This window comes from Camelina sativa, chromosome 1 (assembly GCF_030686135.1).
Source record: "Camelina sativa cultivar CO46 ecotype springtype chromosome 1, ASM3068613v1".
Lineage (NCBI taxonomy): Eukaryota > Viridiplantae > Streptophyta > Magnoliopsida > Brassicales > Brassicaceae > Camelina > Camelina sativa.
This window is the reverse complement of record NC_141880.1, coordinates 1,147,414-1,159,633: the sequence shown is the minus strand read 5'-3', so window position 1 is coordinate 1,159,633 and position 12,220 is coordinate 1,147,414. Positions and strand designations below refer to the sequence as shown.

The window sequence follows — 12,220 nt, the reverse complement described above, 5'->3', positions numbered from 1 at the left end:
GAAAAATCTTCAACCTTAACTCCCAAGATTGTACTCCCACAGTCCCACTAATATAATTAAAGCTTAATTCTCACGATTTATCATGTATTTTTCAAAACAAAACAAAAAAATTAGCTCCTTCTGGTTCATTAATTTTCTTGATATTCAATATATTGGTGCATGGTTCAAAGGGTTTGAAGTTTTTTTTAGAAGATTGTCATTCGAGCATCCAATTTAAACGGTTTTAGATTCAAATCATATTAACCTTTTCGAATTTTTCTTTTTATAGTTTAAAATATTATGTTTGGATATTTGTTAGTATTGAATACTGATAACTCAAATTAAGAATTTAGTTTTTTTGAATCACAAGATTAATATAAAAACTATGTCCGTGGTAATCCTAGTAACCTTGAAAAGAACTCCCGCTACTGGCTTATATATAAACTTTGCTATATAATTACGGGTAAGAAAAAAGTAACTTTGAAACATGTGAATTAGTGTAAAGCTACGTTGTTGTTTTTTCATTTCAAAATATAATCCATAAAATCAAGCACAAGATTAACATTAGCAAGAGCTTAAAAAATGAAACTGAATCTTTTTAAAGAAGACATAGTGTGATTAAATGGGTATTAGAAAGTAGAAACCAAATCATACCCTTACATTACTTACTAGTTCCTACTCTTGGTAGAGTTCACATACCGAACCCTAACTGGACCAGACCTAGAAAGTGGATCCAATGTGAACCAAAGAAAAAAAAGAAGCCAAATTAAGTCAGAGAAACTCGAGAACTATATCAGAGACAACTAATGCTGATTCCTTTGAGATATCTAATCAGAGGTAAGCTACATAAACCGCATGAACAATAGGTTTAGTCGGGTACAAAGCAAACTGGATCATCCTAAGCTTCGATTCATCGTCTTTTACCTTATCTTCAGCTTCCAGTTGGTTTGGTTGGTTGTTGTTGCCGTAAAGCTTAATTTCTTCTTGCCTTTTCCAGATCAGGAAGATCTGACCAAATATAATGTTTTTTCGTCAAATCAGTTCTAACAAAAGGGTCCAGACAAATATTTAGAAGTGAACAAGTTCGGAACAACTAAGTTCAGATTGATACTTGATATTAACAAAAACTGAATCACAGAATAACGCTACTAACACTACGGACGTTAGCACAATATTCTATCAATCTTCACTTAGTCTCTATCTATAATTTTTGAAATGCTATATATCATTGCGTTAAGAAGATCAAAGAATGTTGAAACTTACAGAGCAATCCATCATCATCACTGCTTTCATCTTGATCAACAAACTATGAAAATAAAGAGGGAAACTAATCAAACACGGTGGCTTTTACTAAAATGCAATGGGAAGAAATAAGCAATTATGAGAAAAAACTCACTGCACTCTCATCATCAGAGGCCGTTTCAGCTGAAACAGAAGAAGCAGTAGAGTCTATCGTTAGAAACAACTTATGATGAAAGAGATCAGAGTATTTGTGATTTTCCTACGCCTTTTCAAACGAGATTAGACAACATCAACATATGTTATATGCAAAGAACAAGAGATATGGCAGGTTGGGTGAGGGTACATCCAAAAAAGGTGAAATCCTAGTCCTTGGAAGGTAAACATAAGAAGATTTTGGATTATCCCCTAGAAACTTGAACTGAAAAGAGAACTTAGGCTTGCAACATAAGTTTTTTTACGACTTACAGTTGACCTCCTCATCCTCATCGCACCATTTATTCCAATCGACTTTGATATAAGGTGCGGGTTTCTCTTCTGATTTCAGCAGTCGTGTCCACCAACTTTTCTCTTCTTTTTGAATTGAAAATATGATGTTCCTAAGCCCTACATTCTTCCGATATTCCTGCATCATACATATACACAGCATAGGACGTTATGAGAGTTGTCTGATAAAAGCTTAGACCACAAACCATGAGAAAAATATTGACACAAAAGATGCATTGAATTCTAATTTTTCGTTACTTCCATAGTGTTTGTAGCAACAAAACCCAAAATAACATAAATAAAAAACAGAGAGTCACAAGGCGTTGAAAACAATGTAGCCATTCGGCCCATTCAATCTCTAAATCGATAAATATCTAATTAGTCTTTTGCAAAACACATTATAATCCCTCGGAATACAACAACTTCCACTTCTTTCGAGGCCGAATTTGAAATTTTAAATGTTGCTTTAACCAAGGAGAAAAAATTGTCTTGCTTAAGGACTAAAGGACTGATTAGATAAACGTTGTTGCAGGACAAGGGATTCAAATGTGTCTTGTTAAAGACTAGCTGAATTTATCGATTTATAGATGCAATGATAACTTTACACTTGATACTTTACAGTTGCTTGCTGCCAGTTCTTATCAATTAAAGGAAGAAATGGCACTTACTGGCAGAATCTTCCCATATAACTCCAAGCTGAATTCAAAGCGCTCGCCTAGGGCACCAAGAGCAGAGAAACTGAATAGACCCTGAGGCTCACACTTGACTGAAAGGTCCTTCGCATCAGGTAAGGCAACGGTTAGGTAAACCTTATCAGAACGCTGAGCCCAAAGAACCTCCGGATTACGACTGGACACAAGGTAATACAAAACAGTTACATGATATTGCCTTACTCTACTCAGAGGTCCTTTTGTGCAACATACCACCCCAATCACACAACCATAAGTGAAGATTACAACTAACTTATTACATCATATGATGAAATTTTCTAGCACAGAGCAGAGATTTTCAATATTGAAAATCACAAGTAAAACAAAAGTCAATTGCTTTCATATATTCTAAGCATTATCCAAAAAAGTTATAAGATCTGTGCAAACAACTCTCTCATCATCTCAAAGAACACAACTTCCTATAACTAATGAAAAACCCTTTAGTAAATTAACTTAAAGGTAAGGGCTTTTCTATAGTATAGTTAGAGAAAATGTGACGCAGGGTTCAAACTTAGATCATACATCAATCGAAACCTATTTGTGGATTAAGCAAACATACACCAAAGGATACTGATAATTTCTTGAGTAAATCTAAAAAAACCCTAGAAATCGAGCAGATACCTCATGTTTTAAGACAAGTGTAGATTTTGGATAGGCAACGGCGCCGGAAGTGTGAACGGTGGACGGAGTATGGAGGAAACGGCGATCGATTTGAAGAGGAAAAAAAAAAGTTGGAAACTTGAAACGATCGTCTTAGGGGTTTCTGGAGTGAAGAAGGTAAAGAAGTAAAATTTACATTTGGCCCCAATAGTTTTAGAGTATTTCATATAGACCCTTATACTCACGAATTTATTCAAAAACGATAAAAACTCTTGAAAATATCTCAATTTGGCCACAATTAGAGATTTGTTGCCCCAAAAAGAAAAGATATGACAACCTTAAAAGTAAATTTGGAGAGAATGTTTTTGGTGGACTTTTGATTCAGGTCCTTTTCATGCTAAACGTGATGCATGCGTCACTCTTGCTTGTTTTAGATTGGGAAATCTCTTTTAAAATTGCAATGACTAGTACTACATATTTGTTAATTACTTTCTCTTGTGATGATGGATTATATATCTCTCTCTTCTAACTATGGAGTATCAAAATTAACAATTGTTTTAGATCCGTTAGAATTTCAAAGCTGTGATAGGCTGCTAGAGGCTTCAGTTCTATAGTTTATATACTTCTCCTTCATATTGAGGGACAAGCTTTTGGCTAGTACTTATAGGGTAAGATTCGTGGACATTTTTAGTACAGTGGTGAAGTATATGCTTAGTACTTCATAGGTGTCGAGTTCGAGTAGTGAAATATGCAGTTTGCCAATTTTTATTCAAAAAAAAAAAAAAAAAAAAAAGATTCGTGGACAGGATAGAGAGGTAAAGGTAAAAACTACATTTACCCCTAGCTACTCTAGTTCATATATATAAACCCTCGAAAATTATTGAGAAATCACGAATATATATAAACAAGAATAACTCTTACAAACACTGCGCACAAGTCACAACAAGTGATGTCATTTCCCCATTTGGCATTTTGCAATAATAATTTAAGCTACAACTAAAGTAAAAGAAGAGCAGAAAGGACACATACAGAGATAAATGAAATGAAAGATGCAACATGTGTCATAGTTTGTTTTATGTTTACAGATCATAGATCAATGATGACACATGCTATTTTGCAACACTTACATATATAATGACGTGATAGATATATTTATGAATTATGAGTTTTTTCTTCTTCTCAAGTTCTAATATGGTGTGTACGTAAATCACTTTGCATTAGAGTAAAGTGACAACAAATAAGTAAAATAAATAACTGTCACAAGATAATTTGTTTTTCTGGTTTATGATTGTTCGAATTGTACATATTAAGATATTCCTAATGTGTCCTAAAATCAATTAGTTTGAGGATGCGGTTAATAACTTAGCAGATATTCACTTCACAATTACGACTCACCTAACAGGAAGAACAATGCTGAACAAACCATCTTTATTACACACCGCTAGGCGAAAATGACACACACATACACACATTAACATACGTCTTAATTAATGTAATAAGTATATTAGTATATATCAGTACAAATCATTTTAATTTAATATCTATATATACTGTATGTGATAAAGCAGAACATTAAAATAGATGAAATAGTATTAGATATAAAGTTATAAACCCATATTAATTACTTCTATTTTTCCAGATAAAATTTGATAAGATGTTATAATAGTTTTTAATTTTCTTTTCTTCTACCAAATTAAAGATCAATATTTTTTTTATTGAGAAAATTAGAATTGAAACAACCACAATTCTATTTCGTAAACTCTAAAGTTGGCTGGTCGATTGTAAGCTGCACCAGCAATTTCTATTTTTATTTAAACCATGAATCATTATTGAATACGACATTGACAATTGAGACATGTAACCAATAGAAACAAAAAAGAAACTAGCCAAAGAATGAACCTCACAAAATGAAGAAGCCATAAGAAATCTGAATTTGTAACATTATTCGAATACGATGCACAGAAAAATCTAACCGAAAAATATCTATATATAAAACTAGGTGGACTAAAATCTCACAAAATTTTGTTGTCTTATGTTTGTAAGTATTTGCTTTACTTGTTTTCTTATACCTCCAATTATAAATCATAAAAAACTACAAGATATGTAGAATCTCTCTTGGCACGTGACGTGAGTAGTCAAGAGATTAAGACATCATGCTTTAGTTACAAATTCTAAAATATTGTAAGTTGTAAAAAATAGTGTTTCCTCAAAATGAAAAATACATATACTGTATATGGTTTTAGTTTAAAAATTTCATTCCTAGATTTTCAGATAGAAACAACAAGGATTAATGTAAATACTAAACTAGCATGTTATTCTGTATCATATGTGAGCTAATTTGTTGTATTATTGTTTTCTTCAAATTTGTTAAGGGAAGAGAAGACTGGAACCCACATGTGTCACTTTAAAAGTCTGATGTGACCTTTCTGATGGAGATGCCATCGTGCGAAAAAGATTACGTTACAGTGTGTGCCACAACTTTCACTTTCTTTTTATTTTTCGATCGGTTTGGTTTTTAACTCACTTTTAAGCCTAGTTTTGATAAAAATCCTTTGTAGCTGTTGTACTTATTATGTTTAGTTTGATTTCTTTGTTTCCAATTATATCTTCATGATGAAAGATTCAAAACAAAATTGAAATTACACAGATTTAGTTACTCGGTTTGTTTACTTAGTCTTGATTCTTGGTTTAACCCTACCATAGCTGATAGCCCATTGGTATTCATAGAGAAACTTTTCCCTTACAAAATATATCAGATTTAAGTTAAACTAATAAAGACTTGTTTGCCTCGACTCGTAGTATTTACTATTTAGTAGACCATACCCCTAAGCCCTAAGGAATATTATCTCTTATCTTTACTTTTCATCTTATTTTTTTTTTTGGGTCTTTTTACTTTTGTCTTTTTACTTTTTTCTTGGCCACAGCTTTGGCTCGAGTGGGTTTCTCTTTGGTCCCTATTTTTTCGAAAGCGATAATATAATATGAACATATTTAATGCTGAGGTTTTCCAATTTTTTTTTGGACGTTATGCTGAGAAAATTATTTAAAATTTGTGTACTGTATAAAATAGTGAGAGTACCAAAACAAATAAAAAAGATCAGAAAAAATTGTCGGCCAAACCCTTTTTAAAAATAATTTTGTAATAATGCATGTGAACACTTTCAAGATTATTATTGAACAAAAATTCTATTTCTATTTTGTTTCTTTCTTTTTTAAAAAATATATTTTTTTAAAAAGAATTGATCGTTGTCTTCCCCTCGTGATAGAGAGGAGGACCAAACTCTCTGTCGTTAGCCACTGACAGTTTACTAAATCGTATGGTTGCTAAAATGTTTTTACATTGATTTTGCAGAAATTTTTGTTTCTTGTCTTTTTATTTTATTATATTGTTGGGTTAATATTGTTTCCTGAGTATCCTCTGTTTTTATCCTTATAAACTATAATTCATAATCACTCGTGAAGGAATCTTGAATGTTTTTTTTTTTATTAAAAGCTCCTTGAGGAATTTTCAAGATTTTCTTGGGAAATTTTCACACTTTCTTCTTTAAAACCAAGTTGTTACCTTTTCCTTATAATAAAAATCAATATTCGTATCACAGTTCCTTGATAAGTTTGCAGAGGTATTTCTTCATCTCAAAGGAAACGATTTGTTTCTCATTTCTCATTTTCTTTTTTCTAATGATGAAACTACTTTTTTGTTTTCCAGGAAAATAAAAATTTTAAAATCTCTTTGTGTTCAAAAGTCATCTTCTCTTCTTGCAAGGTGTCTTCAAGAGGAGATTCTGTAACCCAGGTGGTGAGTTCGTCCTGTTTTTCTGGAATTTCACATGCAAAAATGTTTTTTTCTTTTTCTACTCACTTAATAAATTACCTCTTCACTTTGAAGATTGGTTTCTAAAAAAAGTATCAGATCTTGTGAGTGGACGTTGTTCTGAATTCTGAATTCTTGAATTGAATGTGTCTCTCTCTTTGCAGGTTTTCATGATGCTGATGTTTACTACTTAAGTAGTTGTGTGTGTGTGTTTTATGGCTATGGAGAAAGTCTTCTGTGGCATGCCATTACTGCTTCTGGTTCTTCTTTTAGCTTCTATTGATGGTTCTACACAGCTTCAGTCATCTCAATCTCAAACCCTCTTGAGGCTGCAACAGCTTCTCTACTATCCCAAAGTGTTAAGCAGCTGGAACAACTTTACTGATTTCTGCAATTCTGAGCCAAGCCCTTCACTAACCGTTGTTTGTTATGAAGATAGTGTAACGCAGCTTCACATTATAGGAGACAACGGGACTCATATGTTACCAAAGAGTTTCTCAATCAACTCTTTTGTTACTACTCTTGTTAAGCTCCCTGATGTTAAAGTTCTCACGTTTGTCTCCCTCGGCTTATGGGGTTGGTTACCTCAGAAAATCAACCGTTTGTCCTCATTGGAGATTCTCAATGTGAGTTCTAATTTCCTCTTTGGACCAATCCCTCATCAGCTCTCGTCGCTTGCTAGTCTTCAGACGCTTATACTCGATGAGAATATGTTTTCTGGTGAGTTACCAGATTGGATTGGTTCTTTGCCGAGTTTAGCTGTGTTGAGCTTGAGAAACAACGTGTTTAATGGCTCACTGCCTTCTTCACTTAGTGGCTTGTCAGGTCTTAGAGTTCTTGCTTTAGCTAATAACCGCTTTAATGGAGATTTACCTGATTTAAGCCATTTGACAAACCTTCAAGTGCTTGATCTTGAAGGAAACTCTTTTGGACCGTTGTTTCCTCGGTTAAGTAACAAGTTGGTTACTCTTATACTCAGCAAGAACAAGTTTAGATCTGCAGTTTCAGCTCAAGAAGTTAGCTCTTTGTATCAGCTTCAACATTTGGATCTTTCCTTCAATACATTCGTCGGTCCATTACCAACTTCTTTGATGTCTCTTCCCGCCATAACTTACTTGAACATCTCACACAACAAACTCACCGGGAGGCTTTCAACTAATCTTTCTTGCAACTCACAGCTGATGGTTGTTGATATGTCATCAAATCTTCTTACCGGAAGTTTGCCTACTTGCCTTAAACCGAGTTCCGGCACTAGCAGAGATGTTGTCTATGCAGGCAACTGTTTGGCTACCACGAGTGAAGATCAACGTCCAGTTTCATTTTGTAGCAATGAAGCTCTTGCTGTTGGAATCCTACCGCAGAGGAGGAACAAAGTTTCCAAAGTGGGTATTGCTTTAGGCGTAACCGCAAGCGTTCTAGGGGTTATTCTCCTCGCCGGTGCCTTATTTGTGGTACTTAAGAGATTAAAGGCTAAGAGAACAGTGACGAAAGCTTCTCCAAGATTGATCAGAGAGAATGCTTCAATGGGGTACACATCAAAACTACTATCAGATGCAAGTAAGAGAACTTGTCACACATTTTACATAGAATTTGATTTTTATTGATTACTTATGTTGTGTGCTACAACACTTTGAAGGGTATATATCTCAAACAATGAAGCTAGGAGGGCTCGGTCTTCCAGCTTACAGGACATTCTCACTGGAAGAGCTCGAGTATGCGACAAATAACTTTGAATCATCTGCTTTCATGGGTGAAGGCTCTCAAGGACAGGTAAGGCAATGAAGCTATAACAAGCTTTCTTTTGCTTCCATGTTTTGTAGTACAGTTGAATAAAACAAGATCTTTGTGCTTCTTATTTTTTGTATTTTCATCATTCTTTTCAGATTTATAGAGGGAGGTTGAAAGATGGATCCTTTGTGGCAATTAGATGTTTGAAAATGAAGAAAAGTTGCAGCACCCAAAACTTGATGCATCACATTGAGTTAATCGCAAAACTGAGGCACCGTCACTTGGTTAGTGTGCTTGGGCACTGCTTCGAGTGCTACTTGGATGATTCAACTGTCAGCAGAATGTTTTTTGTCTTTGAGTATGTCCCAAATGGAGAACTCAGGACCTGGATTTCTGGTACAACATTGAAACTTGTCCCAAGAACATACATACGATACACAATATGCTTTTGTTAACTTCACCTGATATTCTCTTGTCTTGCTATGTTTAGATGGGCATATGGGAAGATTGCTTACTTGGGAACAACGCATAAGCGTAGCCATAGGTGTAGCGAAAGGGATCCAGTTCTTGCATACTGGTATTGTGCCTGGTGTTTATGAAAACAACCTGAAAATAACAGACATTTTGCTTGACAATAACCTCGCAGCCAAAATCAGTAGCTATAACCTTCCATTACTTGTGGAAGGTTTTGGAAAGGTAAAATGATGTCACAGATTTTGAATCTTTTTGTTTCTTGAATCTTATTTTTGAACCTCTTTTGCTTTCATTTTTAAGATAGGGCAAGTAGGATCTCGAAGCGGTCCCAAAGGCACTCTAAGGTGTGTAGAGTCTTCTTCACTCTGTTTCTATGGTTATATGGTTTAATCCTCTGTTTCTATGGTTTATACGGTCTAATCCTCTGTTTATGTGGTTTAATACTCTGTTTCTATGGTTTATATGGTCTAATCCTCTGTTTCTATGGTTCAATCCTCTGTTTCTATGGTTTAATCCTCTGTTTCTGATCAGCATCAAAGACGAAGATAAAATCGATATATATGACTTTGGAGTGATATTGCTAGAACTTATAGTTGGAAGACCACTGAGAGCAAAGGGTCAAGTCGATGTTCTAAAAGAGCAGGTAAATGGCATTCGATATATATATATATAGCTAGAAGCGAAACCGTGATCATCTACTTTATAAACTGTGTTTTTCATTGTAGTTACAAGCGAGCATTGTAGCGGATGATGGAGCGCGTAGGAGCATCGTTGATCCAACGGTCCATAGAGCTTGCTCAGACCAATCACTGAAGACAATGATGGAGATATGTGTAAGGTGTCTCCTTAAAGATCCTTCAGAACGTCCTTCCATTGAAGATGTCTTGTGGAATCTTCAGTTTGCTTCTCAAGTTCAAGAAGGTTGGCTACAAAACAGCAATCCTCCTAGCATCCGCGGTTCGCCTTCTCCAGCTCCAGCTGCTTCCACTCTTCCTCCTCCCTCTCGTTTACACCTAACAACACTCGAATCTCCTCGAGATTCAGGTAATTTGGAATTCAACGTCTCACCGCCTTTTGAGATTGAAATAAGTTTTATTGGTCTGAGACTTTATATGTGGCTGTAAATTGCAGGATGTGAAGAACATGAGAGGTAGAGAGACAAGAGTTTTTGTTTGGTCTCGGTTGTGTTTGTTCACACTACCCTTTTGGAATCATAACCTTTTTAATTGTAATTTTATGTTGTTGTGGTTGGTGTTTATTATCTTCTTTTTTTATTTGTTGGAAACGATCAAAACAGTTAATAATAGTTAGAATTCATGACGATCATCATGACTCATTGGTAAACGAAAGAGTATCGTCTCCCCTGCCACAATTCATAGTACAGGTCCTTTGCAATATTCATAATCTTTCTTGCGATAAAAATTCCAATTTCTAATCTTTCTTTCAATAAAAAAAGTTCTTTGTGACGTTAGTTTCTTTCATGCAAAATAAGATTTGGCAACACAGATTTGGTCATGATGTAGAGAATAACCAAATCTGTGTTGTTTCTTCTTACATGAGAGTGGTCTTTCTTTGCGATTACATTGGGAATGATCAGCTCATACTAACATGTATTAACGCACGCATTGTAAAAATCAATTAGTTTTACCCCTATGATGATGTAAATTAACTAGTAACTATCTCATTCAAAATATCTCACGACATCTCTACATGGTATATTATTCTCTTCTCGTTCTTAACATTATTAAAAAGGAGATAGATCATATAAATCAAAGACGAATCTAGGTAAATATATTCATCTCCGGTGAAAACCCTCCGCCGGAAATATAACCTCGGAAGCAACCGCCGTAGATCCAACAGCCACCGAAAAATCAGCACCGCTCTCTTCCTCATCCTCATGATGCTGATCTCCTCTACTTTGCTGATGCGGTGGCATTGGCGGCAATGAATGTTCTAAGTTAGTCGGAGCCATGACGTCATAGCTGACGTCTGCTGCCTCTGCGGCCACGGTGAAGCTGTTCATGGCGGCTCCGGCGAGAGTGGTGGAGGCGGAGGAGTTGTTGGAGTATTCTGGTTGTTGCATGACGACTAGTTGTTGTTGTTGTTGTTGTTGGTGATGAGTTTGTTGTTGCATAACGTTGGCCATTGCGACTCTACTGTTTATTAGTTGTGATTGCACCACCGATAGTTCCGCCTGTAGCGAGGCCACCTAATATATTTTATGGTTACAAAAGTATTTTTATTTAATCATCTATTATTCTTAGCATAGGAAATAAATTTGCACTTAACAAAAGAACTTTAAAATATTTCTTAAAAATTTAGAATTAAGTAAATGTATTTATAGGTTGGGGAATAACATAGATTTCTCTCAGTTTTTTATTTTTACTTTTATATTATGTTTATCTAAAACTTTCTAGTATGTAGTCGATTTCAACCGTTACAAACTATACTGAATAACAAAAGGCTAATCAAAAGAAAATGTAATTGTTTTACCTGTTGTTGGAGAGCAAGGATGGTTGAGACGCAGCCATAGACAGGATCAGAGAGTCGAGCCTGAGCCTCATATGAGATAGTAACCACCGCGTCGTGGCGACGGTTCACCGGGATATGATGCAACAGTTTCGACACGTTGCTCGCTCCAAAAACTTTATGGACAGCCGCGAACCTAGCCGCTCCTTGGTCCGACCCGAAGTGTGGGGCGAATATGCATCCACTCACACACTTCCTTCTCAAGAACTTGCAAGCCCCACAAGGAGACGCCGTTCCTGTTCCCGTCGTCGTCGCAGCCGCAATGGATCCTCCGCCTGAACTCAGTGATGACGTCGTCGGAGTTTGTTGTGACGACGTTCGTCTTCCGGCTAGTGATTTCCGGCGAGAATCTGAGGTGTTGTGGGGTCGCTGCTGATCAGCCATATCACCAAACAAACATTAATTAATTATTAGGTATAGATGAGAGTTTCTTGAGAGATAAATGATGATATCTCTATCTCAATAGATTATATGAGTGTGTGAATGTGTGGATATATATAAGTAAAAAAAAAAAAGAAAAAACGGAGGAGACCACGTTTGTTTCATGAAGGAGGTCGCGAGGTGAATGTGGTAATCTTTTTTTTTTGTTCTACATTTTCAATTTTTCTTTTTGGTATACCATTCATGACAATAGCTATATTGTCTTATACATAAATCTTGTTAG

At 35.4% G+C, this 12,220-nt stretch overlaps 3 protein-coding genes across 4 annotated transcripts; 1 reads left to right on the top strand and 2 right to left on the bottom strand.

The window, feature by feature from the left end:
• Window positions 1–543: 543 nt before the first annotated feature.
• LOC104790012 (co-chaperone protein p23-2) lies at window positions 544–3,223 on the bottom strand. Its single transcript, XM_010515737.3, has 6 exons — window positions 3,036–3,223; window positions 2,373–2,553; window positions 1,687–1,843; window positions 1,376–1,404; window positions 1,243–1,285; window positions 544–987 (listed from the first exon to the last, which is right to left on the bottom strand). Exons 1-6 carry the CDS (start codon window positions 3,038–3,040, stop codon window positions 953–955), a joined length of 450 nt encoding a protein of 149 aa, XP_010514039.1. The 5' UTR covers window positions 3,041–3,223; the 3' UTR covers window positions 544–952.
• A 2,228-nt stretch (window positions 3,224–5,451) lies between these two features.
• On the top strand, window positions 5,452–10,350 carry LOC104789875 (putative inactive leucine-rich repeat receptor-like protein kinase At3g03770). Of its 2 annotated transcripts, none has more exons than XM_010515634.3 (10): window positions 5,452–6,634; window positions 6,721–6,807; window positions 6,990–8,382; window positions 8,462–8,595; window positions 8,709–8,949; window positions 9,044–9,249; window positions 9,328–9,371; window positions 9,559–9,670; window positions 9,753–10,071; window positions 10,159–10,350. In XM_010515634.3, exons 3-10 carry the CDS (start codon window positions 7,041–7,043, stop codon window positions 10,179–10,181), a joined length of 2,421 nt encoding a protein of 806 aa, XP_010513936.2. In that variant the 5' UTR covers window positions 5,452–6,634; window positions 6,721–6,807; window positions 6,990–7,040; the 3' UTR covers window positions 10,182–10,350. The 2 variants fall into 2 exon arrangements, with proteins under 2 accessions (XP_010513936.2, XP_010513859.2); XM_010515557.3 differs by having other exon boundaries at window positions 5,543–6,634; window positions 6,721–6,810.
• A 333-nt stretch (window positions 10,351–10,683) lies between these two features.
• LOC104789836 (LOB domain-containing protein 20-like) lies at window positions 10,684–12,177 on the bottom strand. Its single transcript, XM_010515502.3, has 2 exons — window positions 11,521–12,177; window positions 10,684–11,236 (listed from the first exon to the last, which is right to left on the bottom strand). The coding sequence occupies exons 1-2, from the start codon at window positions 11,938–11,940 to the stop codon at window positions 10,823–10,825; spliced, it is 834 nt and encodes a 277-aa protein (XP_010513804.1). The 5' UTR covers window positions 11,941–12,177; the 3' UTR covers window positions 10,684–10,822.
• Between the last annotated feature and the right edge of the window lie 43 nt (window positions 12,178–12,220).